Genomic DNA, 23231 nt, shown 5'->3' with positions numbered 1-23231 from the left:
TCACTTTGACCATCAGTGGAATCCAGACTGAAGATGCAGGAGATTATTCCTCTCAGAGTTTACACAGTGGTCCTGTGTTCACACAGTGTTAGAGAGTCCTACAAAAACCTCCCTCAGTCAGACTGCACAGAGACTGCACTGCTGCAGCTGGGACCTACTGCAGCTGTTGATGTGATACAATGCAAGACAATTTTATTTATGTAGCACTTTATACACAATGGCAATTTAAAATGCTTCACAAAAGGATATTACATAACAAGCTTATTACATCCGGAGGTCTATCATGTTAGGAAGGTTTAAAAAGAAAGAGATTACATAGATGAATAAAACTACTGACCCAAAGGGAAAATATAATATAACTAAAAAGAAGTGATTTATTAAAACAAACTTCAAATGAAAAGGTGTCAAGAAGAAAGATCTAATTACACTAAGAACTAAAAAAATGCTAAAAAATAGTTCAAATAGTTCAAATGTAGGTACAAAAAACACAAAAAAACCCCAGAATTAATCAAATATTAAAATATATAAAAGTGAATTTTAGTGCTAAATCCACTCTGTGGATGAAAGGAAACACAATACTGACTCACTTCTGAACAGACTGAATAAACAATTCTATGAGCTACAACTGCCCAGGAAATCTGGAGAAGCTCCTAAACTTCTCCATCTCTCTTTTCTATGAGCAGATGATCTCTCTGTTTCTGCGGGAGCAGGTGATGACAAAACACTACAACACATGGACTTTATCTAGTGCTTATCAAGAGCCCACAGAGGCACATTTACACACACCCAGTGCATGGAGCACCAGAAACCAGTCACAGCACTGCAGTACTGAGACTAGAGCAGGTAGTTATTAGTGGAGAGAAATCTCTACTAGTAGCATGACTGCTATATCAGTGTCAATCATCTTCTGAAGATTCTGTCCTGTTTAGAGGTGATGTCAACACTAATCACCATGTCTGTGCCTTCATCTGATTATTCTCAGCCACTGTGAAACACTTCTACCAGCAAATACATTTCATGTTCATTATAAATCTTTATCAACAATCAAAGATGTAAAAGTAAAGATCTTTAGGGGGGAAAGTTAAATAATCTCACTACACTTGAAAAGAGATGACACAATGCCACCATCTGAAAAAAATTCAGTAAAGTTTTCTCTCACACATGAACACTAATTTTATTTTGGTGTGAAGGACATGTCTGTGTCATAAATGCACTGTGTGACTCTGCCTCAAATCATATAAAACATACCAAACATTAAACAGTTCTTTACTGTTACATTTATTATGTTTAGCTTGAAGCTTTATTTTATACAAACATATACTAGAGGCCTGGATTATAGATTTACTATTATAAAATCCATTGGGAAAATATGCTGACTGTGGGTTTTCAGTAAAAAGTATAAATATTTTTTAAATATAAAATGTGTACTTTTTTGCAATAAAAAACAACTTTATTACCTCCTATGAGACCCGTGACAATATTCTATTGAAATGGTCCAGCTTGTGCTAAACAGTGATATGCAGTTAGTTTCAGACATAAATTTACAAATTTAAATAATAATATTATGGTATATGGAGAGGGCCAAAAATCGTTGAGCACACACACCATAATGGTCCAAAAATACAATGTTCCAAAAATACACTTGCACGTTACAGTTTCTAGTGAATGAAACTTATGTTGAGTCATCTTATTTCCTGGTTCCTTAACAAACTTTACCAGGAGTGATAAAATGGCAACATCATCAAAGTTTAATCTTACAATTCATCACACATTAGCAGTTCTGAAGTCCAGACAATTAACACTTTTAAAGGCATTTATTGTGTGCAGTGTTGGCACAGAATCTTTAATTAAGAGACTATAATATTGTTTGTTCAAATTTTTTTTATTTAATTTTGACCAACAGATGAACATTTGCATAATAAACACAGACTATCTAAAAGACAGCACATTAATGAATGAGAGGAGAACACTTCAGTACACATGTGGGAGTTTCACTAATCAGCACACTGCTCTCTACTCAGTGTCTGTGTGACAGGAGACTGGGACTCCTTGGTGGCCTCACAGGTCACTGTCTTCTTCAGCCACTCCTCCTTCTGGAGGGTCAGGGTGCTGCTCCAGCTGTAGAGGCCGTCCTTCTGCAGAAGCCCGGAGCTCTGGCTCACCCCCGAGCTCCAGCTGCTACCAGCCACCTTCCAGCTCAGCTTCCAGTCTGAGGGGAAGCCCTTGTTGGCCAGACACACGAGTGTGACCTTCTCCTGCTGCAGCTGTACAGTGGAGGGGGGCAGGACCGTGAGGGTGGGCGGGGCATCACCTAGGAGACACAACACAGTCTACAGCTCAGATAGGCAGGAACCGTAAGCAGGAAAAAAAAAAGTTGTGTTTCACTTCCTCTTTTTTTTCGGGTTCTTTTTGGACGGAGTGGAACTGAAGTCACAAATGTTTCAGACTAACATATGAAACATATGTAACATATCAGTGAATGATCGGAGTGATCCATATCTTTCCATTCTTACACTTGCACAAGACATACATTCTATATCCTGTTTCTTATTCTTATTCTTCTTATTATTCTTTTACATTCATATATATATATATATACTTGTGCTACTGTAAAATGTCAATTTCTCCCTGGGATTAATAAAGTATCTATCTATCTATCTATCTATCTATCTATCTATCTATCTATCTATCTATCTATCTATCTATCTATCTATCTATCTATCTAGCTGAGTTTCGACTTTATTTTAGATATTATTTTCGCTGCACATTACAACCGATGATATTTAATGCACGGAATATTCAAATCAATATAATTTATAGCCATAAAGTAAAATGTAAGTACTTATAAATTAAAATGAAAGTATATTTAACAGACGGTGATTGTTCAGTATGCGAGCATTACGGTTAAAGTGCTTTGCATCGACAACCTCCAGTCAGGGAGAAACACTTATGCTTATGAAAATGAACCCAGTAGGCAGAATAAAGGTTTGCTGAGGGATTTACCTGAAACATTTATGCTTTTGATAAAAAACGATAAAAATGTGACTCGAGTTACATTAAAAGCTCTAAAAGCACTAAAAGCTGCAACGGTTAGGATAAATGCGTTAATAAAATGACCTTAAATGCGCTTTAATAAAGAGGGCTTTATTTTAAAACAATACCTACTTAAAATTGTGATTTACTGGGAATAAAAAATGAAGTTCTTCTTACGTCCAGTGTCCTCCACACTAACTTCGTTTAAGGTCCGTACATAAACCTGCTCTAAACACACTGCCGTCTCCTCTCTTTACAGCGCCGTGGTTTAGCTTCAGAGTTAGTGAACGATACAACCCCAAAGACGCTTTTTTTGGTCTATTTTGTAATGAAAGAAATTATTAAAGATACTTCATACATACAATATACAATTAGAAAAAAGATATAAAAATAAAAACAGAAGCTAATTTGAATACGGAGAAAACGTTATTTAAATCCAACTGACAGTTTTGAGTTGCGAAGTGTGCGTGTAAAGTGAATTCGATGATCCCTTTAAACTATTTCAGATTTATATGGTTAATGTTTATGCGTTAGATACATGTAGACTCTTTAGAATCACAGCAACTCATTACAAGAATTGTGTTTTTAGAGATATTTTTGTACACTAAAAACAACATTTAATGCAACATCCGTGACAAGACAATTTATCTAAAGACGTACATAAATGTGTTCTAGATGTATAATTTAGGAATTTGAGTATTTGTAACAGCCAACGTTTTGATCCTGCAGTATGCGAGTATTACGGTATACGTGAACTGCACCCATAAGCTTCAGTCAGGCACCGATATTTCTGACTGTTAAAATATACCCAGCATGCAGATGAAGTCTTGTTGAGAGATATTTCTGAAACATGTATGTTTTTACTACCTAACGACGCTTTACTCTCCATCGGTATAAATTAAAAGGTCTATAAGGACATAGCAGCGGTTATTACATAGGAAGATAGTTAATAAAGTCACAATTAGTCTATAAAAGAGTACGGGGTAGTTTACAAAACCACCGTGCGTTCTGACGCAACGTTACATAATGTGTGATTAATAGTGAAGAAAATTTAAAGTCTACTTACGTCCAACTGATAGTTTTGTTCCGCCACCGAAAGTCCACCACAGAGCTACACTCTCGTTTACTGTCCGTACAAAAACCTCCTGATCTAAACACGCCGCTCTTTCCACTATATACCGCGTAATATGTAGCTTCGACATTAATGCTTTAGAAAACTCATAAAGGACTTACCAAAAAGCTTTTTAGATTTTGAAAATAATAAAATAAAATACACACATATATTCTATTATTAGATAAATTACGTCGTAATAGCGGTTACCCTGTAAACCACAAGAAATGCAACAGCAACATGTTTTTAAGTCTCCATCATTATCAAACTTCAAACATATCGATTATTATTTCAGAAAATACCAACTTTTGGATAAGCAGTGAAAAGTACTTACGTCCAACTGAGAGTTTTGTCCCACCACCAAAAGTCCTCCACAGTGATACAAACTCGTTCAGTGGTCGTACAAAAACGTTCCTGCTCTAAAGAAGCCGCTCTTTCTGCGCTTTAGAAAGCCTTTTTCAACACAGTAATGAACTGCTAAAACTGAACATTTTTAAAATATGCAGGGCAATATCTAAGCATTATAAAGACTAAAAATAAGTTAATTTTTTGCAGCTTATATATTTTTCCTTTGCTTCATTTTTCGAATGTTAAAATTAAGTCTTAATATTAGTCTTAATATGTATTATCAAAATATCTGGTCATTAAAATGTCACCAAATATTTTAATGTAAAATTACCTTTTGAGGCAGTTCTTTTTTGGATGTGTCAATATAACTTTACAGAATCAATAATCAATGCTGTGAAAAGTAAGCAGACTAATTAAAGAGTTCAATCTGCACATTCCTCTTAAATTTACCGTGAAATTCAAATTCAATTCAAATTTGCTATATAGGCAAATAATGATCCAATAAAATGTTTATTTATTTACTGTCTTGTTTTTGTTTGGCAGCACCTTCAATACAAACAAAGAATCAACAAAAACAACAGTCACAGGGAGTGACACTGTAAACAAACAAAATTTAAGATGCACTGAACAATGTGAGGCTGCCCTCCACTGGTTCTTGATAAAACACTACAATGATTTGAAAGTCCAGATTGCAGTAATTGTATTAGGAACTTGATCAGGAAAAGTATCATTAATTGAAAATATTCAATGTTCAAATATAAGTCAATGTAAGTATAAGTAAAAAGCTTCAAACTGACATTAAGAAAACATGCAAAAACAGAGAAAATGCCTTCACACTTCAATGGGTTAAACATATTGTCCATGTATGCAAGCTGATCCAGGATCAATATATCTGGCTCTTCCCCACTGGGTCCTGAGTCTCAGGCAGCTGCAGACCCTGACTTACACATATCTGATGATGACATCACCCACCTGCCATGTCTTCCCTTCCGACAGGTATAAAAGGCTTCTGAAAACTCTATTAGGAAGTTTCATGCTCAACCTTGTGTTTTCACTTGTGTGTTTGCTCTTTGCTGTTCTGACTGTGTGGTACTCTGACCCTGTTAGTCTACTTCCACAGTGAGATTCGCTTTGGCCTTCTGCTTGTTCTGTTGCCCTTATATCTAGTGTATATATTGTATACAGTGTCTATATTTTAGTCTATATAGTCTGTGTTCACTTGTGTCACTTCACATCAGGTGAAGGGTGGGGTGCTGTTTGTTTTGCAGTTTTGGGTTTGTCTCTGTTTTGTGTCTGTGAGGGAGACAGGAAAGTGTGTATGTATTTTGGTTTTCTCATTTTGTTTTTGTTAGGTTATGTAGTACCACTGATGGTCAGTCAGTTTCTTTATTCTTGTTTGCTCATTTACAATTTTCAGTGCTGACCCACCTGACGTCTGTTTGGTATGATTTGTGCCTATTGCATTACATGATTATATCATGTATCAAAATACAGTCACTGTTTCATCTCTGATTTGTTCCATTTTGGTTACTCACATATCCATCATTCACATTCAGTTTCAGTTGCCATTCAACCCCAATTCATGATTTATTCATTTCTGTCACAGACTCATTTCTGTCACAAAAAAGGGACTCATCCAGTTTTTGTTTGTGTGCGTTTGTTGGGCGTTTTTCACTTTGGTGTGGGGTGTGAGTTTGTTGCTGGCTGTTTTGTTAGGATGGCTGCTTTCAGAATTCACTCTGGCCTACTTTAGATGTATTTGATAGGTGTTGTAAAGACGGTCTTCACGCTACAGCAGATTTCTTTGACATAATACCTTGGCCTCAAGTTGGATATGAAGGCCGTTTTGTAGGAAGTCTTGGTAGTGGAGTATCTTGCCATAAAGAAACGAGGTCCCTGGGGTTCCACCTCAACCTGTTGGGTCTCCACCTTTAACGGAGGCTGGTGGCGGGGATGAACAATAGTCAGGGTTGGGCATAAAACCGGAGGAGTCTTGATCCAAACTGGAAGACCCTCGCTTACTGATATGGCTGCGTGAGTTAGAGCTAGAAATGAAGATGCAGGAGTGTAACACACAGTTGATGCAGCTGTGGTCTGTGCAGCTGGAGGCTGATAAGGAGATGGTGCTCAAAACGCTGGAGTGTGAAAGCAGGAAGCCTCTTCCCCACATCTTCGTAGGATGAGCTCTCCGTGAGAACCTGCAGTGCTGCCTTTGCCTGTTGGCGATTTGCCTGCTTTCCCATTAACTTTGCTCGCTCCACACGCTGACAGAAGAAGCCTGACTTTGACATCATCTGCCACATCATATTGGTCCTCTGGGAGAATGAGGTAGATGCGTATTTCCCATGTTGGAATGCATTGCCATTAAACTGGCCTAAAATTCTGTGGTCCCTGCTACTGCAATGCAAGTTATGTGGGAAAGCACAGGAAGTGTGTTCCTCTCTCTGTGTCACAATGTAGGGAGTATGTCACTGTAAAAGCAGCCATGCTCAGAGACTATGAGTTATTCCCAGAGACCTACCAGCAGAGCTTCAGGCAACTAGACAAACACCCCTCTCCACTTATGTAGAACTTGCATGGGAAATCTGTGTAATTTGATAAATGGTGTGCAGCCAGTCACAGTCAGAGCTTTGATGAGCTAAAGGAACTCATCTTGTTAGAAGAGTTCAAAATCTGCTCTCCCACACAGGTAGTGGTGTGTTTAAATAAGCAGAAGTATCGACTCTCTCAGACAGTTGGTGAGTAGCTATAAACTGCTTCTGCTGAAGGTAAAATTGCTCAGGTCAGATGCTGCTGATACTGCTGCTGTATCCCTGTGAGGTTAAATGTGTGTGTGTGTCTGCTCTCCTGTTTTGTATGAGAGCTCCAGTGTACAAGTTACAGTGATTCATGACTAAGGTTTTAATTCTCTTGAGAAAAATCAGATTTGTAAATATATATTTTGTTTTACAGTCAACATTTGGATTAGAAATAAGTGAACTTTGACTCCTTTCAGGTAAAAAAGACAGCCTCCCTCCTCATGAAGAAGAAATTGTGATGATAGTCCAAAATAGTCAAGCATGTAATGGTAGTACCAGTCCATGGACTTATGGGAGTGATGTGTAGCTCCAGTATTTTGTACCATTAATTAGTTCAGATGTATCCTCATATAGTTTTACTGTTCAGGTGCAGGAGATCAACTCCAGCTTGTGCAAGAGACACATGGTGAGGTCCAAATGCACCAGCTAACTGAACAAGTTATTATATAAATTAATTTATTTATATAATAAATAAATTGCATTATTTATATAATAAATAACTACTATTTATGTAATAAACTAATAAACTAACTAGTTTAAAGGATAGATAGTCATTTTAAAAATGCACAGTGGCTGTAATTTTGGACTGGTGCTGAATTTCACTCTTCACTCTTTCATGTTAATCATACAGTTTGAAAGGGACAAATTTTCCTGTTTTTTTTCCCTTATTTTAATTCTTATTCTAACAAATTCTCCTGCAGATATTGTGGCTAGGATTTCTGACTTTGTTAATGTTTTTCTGTATTTAAAACATATTGGACTGTTATTTTGAATGAGTGTTGTGCACTGTAGCTTACCTGTGTGTGAGAGTAACAATTCCGTAAGTCACAATCTGAACACAGTTTCATATAGAAGATATTTAATTCAAGTCTGGGTATTTTGTCCCATATCTGGGAACATTTGTGGGTCCCAAGAGAAACCCTCTCCCACCACAATCAAGAATGAAAAGGATAAATAAAGACATTCGGTAAATACAAAACAATAAATAACTATATACAGGAATAAAACATTTTAAACAATGTTTTATATTTTAATATAAATAAAAACAATTGTAAAAAAAATGCAAATGAATTACAATGTGTGTTTAATGGGCTTGTGCATCATGCTCTTTAATTTCATTTATTGTAACGCTCAGTGGTAAGGAGGCGGACACATGTGCGGAGAAGAGCGAGATTTAATTGGAGCAAATCCAAAATCAGAGACGTTAAAGCAGTCCAGGGTCACAGAGCCGACACGGAGAGCACGGGGATTCATGATTAAACGGGACGAGGGCTAGGACGCACGAGTAACTAAACACAGATGCTAAGACTAAACACACGGAAGCAAACAGGGGAGCAGGATGTAACATAAACTAGGAAGCACGGAGTCTAGCTGAACACAAAGTACAAAGAAACCACCATAAGAATAAACATGCAAACGCCATGAACCAACCACATACAATAACTCAAATACCAGCAAAAACGCCAGGCACAAGACAGGGTTTAAATACACGAACTTAACGAGGGACAGGTGTGGAAAATCAAACGAGGGGCGGAGAAAACGAAACTAAGGCATGTAGTGTAGTGTGTAGTGTAGTGTGTAGTGTAGTGTAGTGTAGTGTGTAGTGTAGTGTAGTGTAGTGTAGTGTGTAGTGCGGTCCTGGGCAGGAGTAGGCGTGTCCCTCCTGCTGGATGACCGGCCTACCGTGACAAGAGGGGGAATCAATAACTAATAAAGAAACGTGTTCTGTATGGAGGGCGCTGGTCTATGATATGATAAGATCAGAAAAGACTTTATTATCATTGTACTTGTACAACAAAACAGGTAGCTCACAGCATCAATAAAAATAATAAAATAATATAATAGAAATAGAATGGCAATAAAAAACAAACATTTGCAGGGCTTCATATGTATATAGCAGACATGGAAAGTGCAAAAATGATGTGTGAACAAGAAGTGTAAACAGTGAGGTGAGTGTAGGAATATGGAGGGTGTCGTTAAACATGTTCTCTTTACTAGGAATGAGGCCTTTGGTTTTTCTTATATAGTTCATTTAATCAGGGTTGTGATACAATCACCACCACAAGAGGAATGAATGTTAGGCGGTGTTGGTGTAGCTGCAGGTAGAGTGAGCCACTAACCTGGACAACAGGGGGTGACATAGTCCACCTCAGCAGGACTAAGAGAGAGAGAGAGAGAGAGAGAGAGAGAGAGAGAGAGAGAGAGAGAGAGCAGTGGGGTGTAACTCAGATTTGCATTACCATGGCTGAGTGATTCTCTTTCTCCCAGAATAGAGCCACACTTTCACCAGATGTTCTGGTCTGTTCAGATAAGCTCACTCAGGCACAAGAAACTGTCTGGTAACTTTAATAAAGATGTTTATCTCTTATAAAAGTGCAGACAATGTCCAAAATTAAGCTTTATTTCAGTGGAAGTAAGAGAAATTCCTGGACACAGAACATAATACAGACAGAGCTGTTGCATTCTGTTCTCCTGCACTGGTCAGAACTCCCTGCTTCACCTCTGAGCCGCCCACAGTCCAGTTTACCACTCACTGAGTTTAGTGCCTCATCCACAAGTCGACCACAGTGATACATTCTAATGAAGCATCATCCAAAAACCTCTTTCACATTATAGTGACTACACACATACAAGCTTCATATTTCAGAAATGGATAATTTAAAAAAATAATTACTTACTTTTCCCAAACTAATTTTTGCATTTAGCTTACACTTTTATCCAAAGCAACTTAGAGTTATAACTGAATACAATTTGAGCAATTGAGGGTCTTGCTCAGGGGCCCAACAGCGGAGAGGTGAACTGGCAACCTTTTGATTAATAGGCAAGTACCTTAACCAGTGAGCTACCATACATAATATAAATAAGCATTATGACACTCCCAACGCTTACCATGACCTCACTGTTTCCTTTGAGAACTCCCTGGTATCATCATCCGAAGCTGCCCATAGCTTGGGTGTAACTTTGGACAACCAGTTGTCGTTCTCAACTCATGTTTCTAATCTAACCTGGCCTTGCAGATTCCTTGTTTGTGACATATGAAGGATTCTACCCTTTCTTTCACAGGAAGCCACCCAGTTGCTTGTGCAGTCTCTTGTGATCTCAAAGCTAGACTACTGCAACTCGATACTTGCTGGTCTTCCTCTAAGAGCCATCAAACCTCTACAACTTGTCCAGAATGCAGCAGCATGACTGGTCTTCAATCTTCTGAAGTTCACACGTTACTCCACTGCTGCGCTCCCTTCTCTGGCTCCCTGTAGCTGGAAGCATTAGATTTAAAACCTTGATGCTTCCCTACATGAAGTCAATGTTCAAAGCCCGTGCCATACCTCATGTACTTCGAGCCTCAAGTACGGCTCCGCTTGAAATACCTTGCTTCAGGTCTCATGGACGACAAGCATCGAGAGTATTTTCTGTCCTGGCTCCAAGATGGTGGAATGAACTCCCACATGCAGTCTTCAAACGCAGACTGAAGTCCCATCTATTTACGGAATATTTAAAGGACAACTGACCCTGCTCCCATATTGACTGACTAATTTAATATTTATTGTAGGGCATTGTTTATGTTGTTTAACAAACTCTAGCATATTTTGTTTATAGCACTTATTATTTATAGTACTTATCATAGTTTAAGATAGACCTTATATATTTTGCACTTCTAGGTATCAGCATTCATCCCTGTATTCTACATTATTCTAGTTCATTGGTATGTTTAATTCTAACCTACTGTACTTGGATATATTCTATGAGTACATGGCAATGTACTTTTGTAAGTCACTCTGGATAAGACTGTCTGCTGAATGCTGTAAATGTTAGATTTCTGTGTCTAATGCAGAGAAGTGTGTTTAGCAGAAGGGATTTGTGTAATGCTTTGATTAAAGTCTGAGGCTGAGAATGTGCTTATAGTTGTGCAAATCTGGGCTGAGGTTTTACTGTCTGAGTGTCAGATTTCACTAACAGTGAGAGTTTTAATTATAGTGTGTAAGGAACCATAAAAAAACTGAAACACAGAGAGTATTTAGTAAACATGTATTAATACAGAGAGGCTACAGAGATTCTTTAGTAGATGTGTATTAATACAGAGAGGCCACAGAGAGTATTTGGTAGATGTGTATTAATACAGAGAGGTAACTTTGCATGTGCAGCACCTGCTTCAGTGCTCTGGGAGTGTTTATAGTGCTGTGAGTTTAACACTTCATGACTGAGAGCTGCCTGCCCCAGCAACTTCACCCATAGCAACCATGACTTTGATCCCCATCTTCATCTGCACACTGCTCCTCTGGACTCAAGGTAACTCACTGCTTTACCTCTGTGGTGAACTATCCATGTGACACACGTCTACTACTCTTATTTAAAATGCACTATTCACAGATTTAGAGTAACTAAACAAAAGTATCTGTACAGGCAAATGTTACCTTTTTATGATTTTATTATTTCTTCCCCAGGATCCAGAGGTCAGGTAACAGTGACTCAAGATTCAGTGAAATCTGCTCTTCCAGGAGACACAGTCACCATCAGCTGTAGAACCAACCCTGCAGTGCACCGCTGGAGTGATGGAGATGAAGGGATATTCTGGTACCTGCAGAAACCTGGAGAAGCTCCTAAACTCCTGATTAGATATGTGAAAACATTACAGTCAGGAACTCCAGCTCGTTTCAGTGGTAGTGGATCTGGATCTGACTTCACTCTGACCATCAGAGGAGTCCAGACTGAAGATGCAGGAGATTATTACTGTCAGAGTTACCATAGTGGTCCTGTGTTCACACAGTGTTAGAGAGTCGTACAAAAACCTCCCTCAGTCAGACTGCACAGAAACTGCACTGCTGCAGCTGGGACCTACTGCAGGTGTGGAGGGGGAGGATGTTATACAAGGCAAGACAAGTTTATTTATGTGGCACTTTATACACAATGGTAATTTAAAATGCTTCACAAAAGAGTTACATAACAAGCTTATAACATCCTGAGATCTATCATGTTAGGAAGGCTTATGTAAAAAAAATAGATTAGACAGATAAATAAAACTACTGATGCAAAAGAAAAATACAATACAACAAAAAAGAAGTGATTAATCACAACAAACGTCAAATGGAAGGTGTCAAAAAGAAAGATGTAAATACACTAGGAACTAAAGGAAATGCTAAAAATTAAAGTACAAAGAGTTCAAATTTAGGTTAAAAGACAGAATAAATAGTAAATAGTGAATTTTAGTGCAAAAATTAAAAGTGAAACGTTAAATGTGAAGGATATTAAAAATCTCTCTTATCACTACCAGCTGACTGCTTGCTGGTGATCTCAGAGGCCTGTTGGGTTTATACTCCACAAGTAGATCACAGATGTATTTCTGTCCTGCACCACTCAGCACAATGACACACTCTGTGGAGGACAGGAACCACACCACACTCTCTCACTACTGAACACACAAATCTGTAAAGAATCATAAAGCCAGAATGCACACAGCACTGCAGGTCCACTTCTGTGTTCCTGCCAGGACATGCTCATGTCAACAGAGCTCCCTTTGTGGTGATGAATAAAAATGTCAGATATCAAATCAAAAAGGCAATAAAGGTCTGACCCAACCAGTGTCCTTCCTGTTACATCCCAGCCATTTCACACTAAGAGAGAACTTTCCTACTCCCGTTAACAAAACATTCTGGCAAAATAAATGGACATGAGTCTGTTGTCAGTGAAGTCACAGAACCTCTCCTTTAGTGACATTATGTGGGCATTATAACTGTGGAAACTGTGCGTCATCCCATCAGAATTAACAAATTTCCAGAATACCTGATAGTACATAGATGTGTGTGTGTGATGTGTATCAGTTTGGTTGAATATTTATTCTGTGTTCTATGTGTAGTCATAAGAATACAAAGCATAATCAGATCATACACAGACAACAGGCATATTGGCTCCCTACATTTTATTCAGTCTTTGACAGGCTAGGAAACCTCTACTCACACTGTCCCTGAGCTCCTGTCTGTTAAATAGTGTAATACATCTGAACCATTCTTCAGGGATAAAATAAAAAATAATAACCAAACAGTACCACCAGCAATAGTCACCACCACTACTCTGCCAAATGACAGACTACATGAACTGCTTCAAAACAAGCAGGCTATATCTCAATGTTATATGCTTCATGGTTTTACTGAGGCTTAAGGCAAGATTTTTGTACCTAAAGTGCATTTTCAGATAATATATTTGAATAATCCTTACATAGTATGACGTCCATGTGCTGGATTAAAGCTCGTCTGCACTCTTTTCGGTATGGGGTCCGTGTGTCAGATTAAAGCCAGTCTGCAGTGTTTTCGGTATGTTGTCCGTGTGCTGGATTAAAGATGGTCTGCATGTTTTCAATAAGGGGTCTTTGTGCTGGATTAAAGATGGTCTGCAGTGTTTTCAGTATGGGGTCCATGTGCTGGATTAAGATGAGCTGCACTGTCTTCGGTATGGGAACCGGTCTGCAGTGTTTCGGGATGGGGCCCATGTGCTGGATTAAAGCCAGTCGGCAGTGTCTTCGGTATGGGGTCTGTTTGCTGGATTAAAGCCGGTATGCAGTGTTTTCGCTATGGGGTCCGTGTGCTGTATTAAAGCTGGTCTGCAGTGTTTTCAGTCCAGTCGAGTGCCACACTGTGCAACACTACACCAGCAAGAGGGATGCTGCTCACCCTCTGTGGGCTTGTTCTTCTACAGTGGTCAGAACCCATTCTTTCACCTCAGAGGTGTTCACTCTACAGCTCACCAACATCCCCTGTGGGCAGTAGCCATGTTCTGAGCAAGTGAAAGCGCTGTACCATTGAACAGAATCAGTTTCAAATCAATCAAAGAAGCAAATTTAAGAATGTTACTGAAGCCAAACAGGTTTATTTATTGTTTTCCATCAATAAAACACCTTAAAAATGTTTCTTTTTTACTAACTATTGTCCACATTTCTTATCGGTAGATACAGAGTACCACTGTATGACTTTTTCTCTCCTTTTCTGGACCATACATGTGTGTGTGTGTGTGCATGTGTGTGTGTGTGTGTATGTGTGTGTGTGTGTAGTGTTTCCTTAATTCCCATGCAACTATGAAATGTTGGAAATAATCTCTTAGAAAATGTCAAGCCTCTCTCCCTAAAAATCACTTTATAGATGTCTAGTATGGCCTGTTAAATTAAATTTTGGGAGAAGATTGTGTGTGTGTGTGTGTGTGTGTGTGTGTGTGTGTGTGTGTGTGTGTGTGTGTAGCGAGAGGACACTTATACCTGTAATGTTCATGCTGGGAGAGAGGGGAGAGGAAACTTTGCATGAGGACTCAAGATATTTTATATATATATATATATATATATATATATATATATATATATATATATATATATATATTGTGTGTGTGTGTGTGTGTCTGTTACTCTGTATCCTTGAATATGATAATCTGATAAAATATTGAAAACTTGATTAACGGGAAACAAACATATGAAGTGCAGGAATAAAAGAAGATTTAACCTTTTTTTCCTTTCAGATTCCATGTGTCAGGTGACTGTGACTCAGACTCCTGCAGTGAAATCTGCTCTTCCAGGAGACACAGTCACCATCAGCTGTAGAACAAACCCTGCAGTCCGTTACAACAGTAGTTATGGTCATCGTTTAGCCTAGTACCTGCAGAAACCTGGAGAAACTCCTGATCTACTGGGTTACTAACTTGCAGTCAGGAACTCCAGCTCATTTCTTTGGTAGTGGATCTGGATCTGACTTCACCCTGACCATCAGAGGAGTCCAGACTGAAGATGCAGGAGATTATTACTGTCAGAGTGCACATTACATTAGTAGTAGCTGGGTGTTCACACAGTGTTAGAGAGTCGTACAAAAACCTCCCTCAGTCAGACTGCACAGAGACTGCACTGCTGCAGCTGGGACCTACTGCAGGTGTGGAGGGGGAGGATGTGATACAGCACAACACACCACTCACTCACTTCTGAACACATTGCATATACAATTCTATGAGCTACAACTGCGTAGGAAATCTGGAGAAGCTCCTACACTTCACCCACCTCTTTTTTTCTATGAGCAGGTAAAGATAAAACACTACAGTTATAACAATAACAAAATGTTCTTGTTGATTATAATGGATGTACCTGATGTTTAATGACACCAACAGTCCCTTGACTGTCATTAATAGACACTTCTTTTCATGACGTGTGTCACTCCTCATCTCACATTACTGTTGTTTCCCAGTAATGAATGTTAATGTGAAGAATCGTGACTCTCTCTTAATTCTACAGCACTGCAGCAGATGTGACAGGTATCAGCTCATTCTGAGTCTGAGTCACAGGCAGAGTGACAGTGATGAGTAACAGTGTTCAGACACTAAATGAGATCCAGGTGTCATCAACACCAACATGAGCTCAGTTAAGTCATGACTCATTAAGTGTAGAAAAATCATGACTGAATGTGAAAGTGACTGCAACACATAAGAGGGGATGACTGAAAGCTCTAAGAGGAGAGATTTTATCATTCATCTGATAAACACTCACACTAGTTCTGTGGTAATAAAGACAGATGTGTTGTTTGCATATGTGAGCTGCCTCACTGCTCCACACACTTTAAGAGCTGTAGTGGTGATCAGAGAGTGTTCAGTCCTTTAACACACACTGACACACAGCACAATGATGATGTCACTCATTCTACTGCTGGGGACCCTGGGACTCCTCACTCAGGGTGAGACAAACTGAAATAAGTTTAGTGTTCATTTGTACTTGGTTTTGTATGTTCCTATTTATTTATAATGATTTTTGACCTTTTTATTTTCAGATTAACAATGTTTTTAATTTGGAATTTATTTTGATTTTATTTCTATAAAATTCAAATTTGAATGTTTTCTATGTGATTATTTTTTAGAATCATTTGGGGAGATAATCCTGACTCAGTCTCCAGGATCTCAGTCTGTTACACCAGGACAGACTGTTACTATCAGCTGCAGGGCCAGTGAGGATATTGATGAAGACCTCCACTGGTATCTCCAGAAACCTGGAGAAGCTCCTAAACTCCTGATCTATTATGCATCTACCCGTCAGTCTGGGATTCCAAATCGTTTCAGTGGTAGTGGATCTGGTACAGAATTCACTCTAAAAATCACTGGAGTCCAGGCTGAAGATGCAGGAGATTACTACTGTCAGCAGAGTAGCAGCACTCCATTCACACAGTGTTAGAGCACCATACAAAAACCTCCCTCAGCTGTAGAGGAACTGCTCTGACTGAAACACAGACTGATCTGAGATCAGCTGCAGAGCTGCTAAATCTGTACTCAACTCAGCTCATCAACTCCAAAACACTACAGTACTGAACCGTTTGCTCTTTTAAATTGTCATAATTGTGTAATAGATACTTACATCACTACATATGCAGTAATATATGAACACATCACTGTGGTGTATAAGGACAGGTGAACACTACCTAGTGGGCTGGTCTGAGTTATTCTAGACGGGATTCTTTTAATCTTCTTAATTTTAATTTTCTTTTAATTTTACTGCTGTTTTTTCCTTGGAGAAGCTTGGAGAAAGATAGCTGAGGAAATTCAATGTTAAACTGTCCAGGCCGCAACTGGTATGGAAAGTTAATTCTTCTTTCTTTTTAGAATAAAAGAGTAATTTTAAAGTCCATGTCAGGTTGTAATGGGACAGACAGGGTTAAAATCTAGAATTACTGTATACCTGAATACATCATCCATCATTTTCACCCCAAGGAAAAATTCACAATTTTAACCATTTACACACAGTTTTGCCATGCTAAGAAGGAATTTCATATGATTTAACATTTTACTGAATTTGAAATAAATGAATGAATTTTATGTGGCTCAGCATAAAAACCTGCATTAATATATTATAAACAATTAATAAAAAAAACCAAAAAAACATGTGTTACAAAGTTTTAAACCAGCATTAACTATACAATCATATGTCTTATTGATATCAACATTTTGCAATTTAAACGTCACACTTTTATTTAGCCAAAATGATTATCTGCCTGAGGATAAGGAAACAGGCGAACCAGGGTGCAATACTGATGCTGACCATGTGGGGGCAGACTAATCATATTCATGGATCACACAAGCACATCCAGAACAGCAAACACTCAGTGATCTACAAGAGTGAAGGGACTCCACCATCCAGACTAGATCAGTCAGCTTCTACTGTAATGATGGACAGTAGTACAGTAATACATTACAATAATTTAGAGAAAAAAGGAAAAAATAACTTTGTATACCAGCTGATGTCTGTGCTGAGTAGTGAGAGAACCACATGATGGTAATCACAGAAATGGATGAATTAGTCACAGTGTGGTTCAGACCTCACCTGGAGTTATACAATGTGTACAAGGATTTATGCAGCTAGTGGTCAAAACCTTGCTGTAACATACTGGAAATACAGTCAGTGATCCCAAAGGTAACAGAAGCAAAGTAAACAAAAGAAACATGAACAAACAACAAAAACCTTCAGCAGGAGAAATCCAAAGTAGTTAAAGACCAAAAAGATCATAACCACAGCAACCATAAACTACACACAAAAGATACATAAAGATTAAAACACAGGATACATGGAAATGGAGGCAAAACACAAAACTCCTTAAAGGAGAAAAAAAATCAATACACACCTACACACAGGCACACACACACACACACACACACACACACACACACACACACATGCATGCACACACAGGTGTGTGTGAGAGATGCATAATGATAATGTGATAATGAAAAAGATACATATCACAGTCTGAATGCCTGTAGCAGCTCAACCACACAAACCACAGAGAAGGAGGAAGTCCTTTCTCCTAAGGAGTCCCCATGTCAGGAATTCTTTCTCCTAAAGAGTCCTCACATCAGGATTCCTTCCTAATAAAGGGTCCCCACACAGGAAGTCCTTCCTCCTAAAGTCCCCACATCAGGAGGTCCTTCCTCCTAAAGAGTCCCCACATCTACCAGACCACTGGAGTGCTGTCTGCTCATGTGCTTCCACACATCCACTGATATAAATCACCATTACAGAACAGAGACTGAAGGGCTGCTTCTGAACTGTACTGGATACACCTGCACCTCCACACTGAGAGACACAAGATTATCAGAACATTTACATTTAACTCATTAAGATATAAAAGTGGGGACAGTTGCTCACATTAATGCTGTTGACCTGCAGGTGAAGAGCATGAGACAGTAGTTACGTCCTGTGTCCCCCTGTGTCATATGTATGTGTGTGTGGAGCTCTGTTCTCTCCAGTTCGAATTACCCCAGACCCAGTCCAGAGTTCCTCTACAGATCTTCATACTCACTGTCCAGTCCTGAAACAAGGCCCTGCCTGGAGGAGGGATATAAGGAAGTGTTTTGGAGGAAGAAGAAAGAGAAAGATGATATTTTGGACATCTGTTTGTGTCAGTTTTGATATTTGATTTGGTGCTTGGCCTCTTTTTCCACTTACTCTGATTCTGAGCTTGTTTGATCCCTCTAACTTGGCCACTGTTGTAAATTTGTATATATTGTTTACCTATTTGTATATAGTAGGTATGTATTTGTATATATTATGTATCTATTTGTGTGCTCTGATAAGTATGGAGTGGATGCCGTTGTGTTTGGGCCCTGGGTTTTATTGTCTGTGTTTTCACTTAGGGGGTTAGTGTAGTCTTATCTTAGTATAGGATCTTAGTATAGGATGCTATACTGCTAATAGATGCTATACTGCTAATAGAGAAATAATAGAAAAATAATACCTACAAAGTCACACTGAAATGGACTCAAATTCAAGTATGTGATTGTTCATTCATTCATTCATTTATTTGCTGTCACGGCCCGAGTGCCGCAGGGCGTTGAGCAGGACGCACAGATTCCCTTGACGATGTGAAACATTTAATGAAATGAAACATAAAGGACATGCGTGGCACTCCTTTTCCTGTGTAGATAATGTTCAGATATTAAATGAAGAACTGAAACTAGTCTCTAGTAATGTGAATACCAGTCAGAGTGAAAGAGAGCGAGAGCAGTGGGGTGAAACAGATTTGTGTTTACAGCCCTGAGAAACCTGCTCCTTCCCAGAATAGAACAACACTTTTTGCAGATGTTCAACTTACATTAGCCAAACTTACTCAAGCACAACATACCCCAGAACAACACACTCCAGTACAAAGAATCTTACAGTGCAGATAGTGAATAATAAAATAATACAAGAACAGACCAAGTTCAAAATGACGCTTTATTGAAGTGAAAACAAAACTCAAGAATTAAAACCAGCTGAGTGGTGAATTAAGAAAAAAGAGCATTCTTCAGACTATAAACTCAATTGATCAGGGCTGTATAAGTGTGTTACATTACATTACAGCTGACTGAGGTCATCATGGAAGATGGTAGAGTTCCTCCTCCTCTTCCCTAAATGCAGCACTAAGTGTCATTGAGTTGCTGTGACTGTAACAGCAGTTCTGTTCTTCTACACTGGGCAGAACACTCGAAATAACTGTACATTAAAATGTTTATGGAAAATTAATATAAAATAACCTTTTGATTCAATTCTTTTGGACGTGTCAATATAACTTTTCTCAGCATCGATCATTGATTCTGTAAAGTAGGAGGACTAATGAAAGCGTTCTATGTGAACATTGCTTGTAAATGTAATGTGAATTTCTGCTAAATAACCGAATAATGATCCAATAAAATGTTTGTATATTTAATGCCTTGTTTTTGTTTGGCAGCATCTTCAGTACAATCAAATATGAAACCAGACAAAGAATCAACAAAAACAGTCACAGAGAGTGACACTGTAAACAAACAAAAATTAAGATGCACTGAACAATGTGAGACTGTGTTCTTCACAAAACACTACAACGATCTGAACGTCCAGACTGCCTGAGTCATTGTATTAAGAACTTGATCAGGAAAAGTAGCATACATTGAAAATACTCAATTTTGCTCTAATATAAGTAAATGAAAATATAATATAAAATAATAATATGTCATTTAAAACTGAATTTAAGAAAAATATGCAAAAACAGAGGCAATGCCCTGAGATTTCAGTGGGTTAAACATATTATCCAAGTATACAAGCTGATCCAGGATCGGTGTATCTGGTTGTAAATGCAGTCCCGTTACCCCACAGAAAACCAGTGAAGTCCCTCGGAAACAGGAGTGTTTTTACTGTCACGAAAGAGGGCACTTGATAGCTGCATGTCCAGCTTTCATGCATAAAAATATACGAAATGTAAATGTGGTCAGTGTGTTTTTGTTTATTGTTTGCTTATTGTCATTTAATTCATCATTTAATCATCTGTCACTGCCCCTATCTAGACTGGGTCGTAACATCTGTTTCAGCAACACGGAACTCCATGTGCTTCAGAACCCTGGACAGCTCCCAGAACAGAGCTAATGAGACCCAGGTGAGGCTCATCACAGAGACACTCCTGAACTCACCCAATCCACTGATCTCCAATCAGCCCAGAGCCAGCTGTACTGAGGGAGGAACTGCAGTTGTCTCACACATTGCTCATCTTCTTCTCGGAGGCAGACAGCCAGTGATCTCCAAATGTGCAGAGAACTGAATGAAGAGCCACATTTACAAAACACATCAGACTCTTACCCACACCTGGCCAAATATATAGAGTTTTCCTGATATATTCTTCTGTGTTTACTGTTTGTCCTACAATGTATTGAACAGAAATAGCAAAGGTCACATTGCATACCAGAAACCAATAGAAAGAAACAATAAATACTGTTACGACCCCGTCTAGGCTGGGAGGGTTTTGAGTATTACTACAGTGGAAATGAGTAATGGAATGAATAACCAGACAAAGATGACAGCAAACATCTAGTGTATTTAAATGTTTTTGGTGTTTAAAGACAAGAAACTGGTGCAATCGCATCAGGAGTGACCAAGGCCAACACAACAAACAAAAGCACACTAGAAACAAAATGACGACCGACTAAGCTAACAAAAAGAAACTGACACTGACTACACCGTTAGAACAAAGATAAAGCCACACCCAAACACAATGGCAGCCCTCCCTGCCACCAGTGTGTAACTATGGACAGGACAAGACATACATACAAGATACAAGAAACTATATTATCCAGCAATCAACCAAAGGGGCAAAACAAACCGTAAATCAAGGGGAAAATCCAAAGTCATACACAAACACAAGCTCAAAAATGTAGCGACAAGTCAAAACCAACAACACCAAACTCTTCTCCCATGAGCCCTCAAGCCAAGCCCTTTGTCTCTTCCTCGTCCTTTTATTTTGATCCTCTGCTCACTGGAAAACCGGGTGTGGATCAGGATGGATGTGGATCAGGATGGGTGTGGATCAGGATGGGGGACACCAGAGAGGAAGAGGCAAAACCTGGAACACAGAAGGCAGATATACAGGCGGACATAACAATACCTTATTACAAGAGCCTGCTGATCATGTAATTAAAACAGAGGTAAACTTTCCTCCTTGCACTGTTTGGCTTGTCATTCATGTTGGTCTCATTTTGTAATAAACTGTAGATGGATCTTCACAGTGACTCTGGGCCAACATTGTTACAGGGATGTAACCTGCTATGGGTAGAGAAGATCTCACCATGGAAGAGCAGATGAGTAGCAGCCTGTGTAGAGTAGAGACGCTTGCTGTCTACTATGCACAGTCTTATACAATGGAAAAAGGCATTTATCTTGGCAAAGTTGAATAAGTAGAGTTTGGTACATGGAACTGACATACTGTGAACCTCAAACACTGTTTACTCCTCTTTCAAATACAAATCGCATATAAGCAAAACAGGGTCGTAAAATGAGCCAATTCCAAAATCTTAGACTATTACACAACAGTCTTGACTCATTAATATTTATTCTCCTAAAATTTGCATACACCAGCCCACATTCTAGCCAAGGTGACATTACCATCGACCTGCACAGTTAAAGCTTCAGCAGTTCTGCAGGTGTTGTGAAGAGCAAAACAATGACAACAGAGCAACTATGAAAATGGCAGATTACATACAGAAATGTACCATTCCAGGCTGTGAAGATGATGTCACACCCTTCCCAAGGAACCACACTGTTAATGGGCTTTGTTGTTTTCATATTTAACAGGATTCCAGACAACTTTAATTCAAATTTGTTTGTTTACTCTGCAGATTTTACTCCAGAGAATTTTCTAAGCATCATAAATGCTTAGAAAATTCTCTGGAGTAAAATCTGCAGAGTGTATTATATTTACATTTTTGGCATTCAAAAATATAAATGTGTGAGTGATTTACAAAAGTGCCAGTACAATATGGAGCAGCGTCACTCTGTGTCTGACACTGAAGAGAGAGGCAGTTCCAGTTTTATTGGCATCATGATCTCAACCACAACCTGTGAGCAGCCAGCCCTGCTGTGTGATTCTTTTACACATTTTGTTGCTTTAAGTCAGATCATCTTAAATAGACAGTTTCATAGTGCGCTGACAACTTTAATTTACTTCATGTTGTTGTCGAGCTCAAAAGCGAGTAGCTAATATTAGTAATGTTAAAATAGTAAAAAATAGCAGTTAAATAGTAATGTCCATCTATCTTATTTACACAGAGGTTCAATTTATTTTCCTGCCATTTAAAGCTGTCATTTAAATCCACAATAGAAGATGATTCTTTGTCATTTCCTGTCAGGTAAATTTTAATTCATATTTCATCAACAAGACAACTCAGAAGATAACTAATTTGGTTGTTAAAAATATCAACTCTGTAGCTAACTACAGCTAATCAGAGCAGAGCTCTTTAAAATATACATGAGCCCATCAGTAAAGGGAAAACAGACTGTTTCATTCATGGGCCACAGTGTGAGAGGGGGCACTTAGAGCTGTAATGTTCATCCTGGGAGGGAGGGGAGAGGAAACTTTGCATGTGCTGCACCTGCTTCAGTGCTCTGGGAGTGTTTATAGTCCTGTGAGTTTAACACTTCATGACTGAGAGCTGCCTGC

At 38.7% G+C, this 23231-nt stretch overlaps 1 long non-coding RNA gene and 4 gene segments (V, D, J or C); 2 read left to right on the top strand and 3 right to left on the bottom strand.

Annotated features, from left to right (window-relative positions):
* The window catches only part of LOC113568144 (Ig kappa chain V-III region MOPC 63-like), a 230176-nt gene that overhangs the window by 31136 nt on the left and 175809 nt on the right, over positions 1-23231 (top strand).
* The window catches only part of LOC113568146 (Ig kappa chain V region Mem5-like), a 256254-nt gene that overhangs the window by 85706 nt on the left and 147317 nt on the right, over positions 1-23231 (bottom strand).
* LOC145657398 (Ig kappa chain V-III region MOPC 63-like) overlaps positions 1-23231 on the bottom strand; it is a 274055-nt gene that overhangs the window by 131055 nt on the left and 119769 nt on the right.
* LOC145657403 (immunoglobulin kappa variable 6D-21-like) lies at positions 15803-17119 on the top strand. The segment is given in 2 exon segments: positions 15803-15980; positions 16161-17119. Coding segments are annotated over 2 exon segments (363 nt in total).
* LOC145657410 (uncharacterized) lies at positions 20519-21981 on the bottom strand. Its single transcript, XR_014123047.1, has 3 exons — positions 21861-21981; positions 21399-21638; positions 20519-20836 (listed from the first exon to the last, which is right to left on the bottom strand). It is a non-coding gene; the product is annotated as an uncharacterized LOC145657410 (long non-coding RNA).

The sequence above is a fragment of the Electrophorus electricus genome, chromosome 4, assembly GCF_041902795.1.
Source record: "Electrophorus electricus isolate QZ-2024a chromosome 4, ASM4190279v1, whole genome shotgun sequence".
Taxonomy (NCBI): Eukaryota; Metazoa; Chordata; class Actinopteri; order Gymnotiformes; family Gymnotidae; genus Electrophorus; species Electrophorus electricus.
The sequence above is the reverse complement of the archived record's forward strand: the minus strand, read 5'-3'. Positions and strand labels throughout refer to the sequence as shown.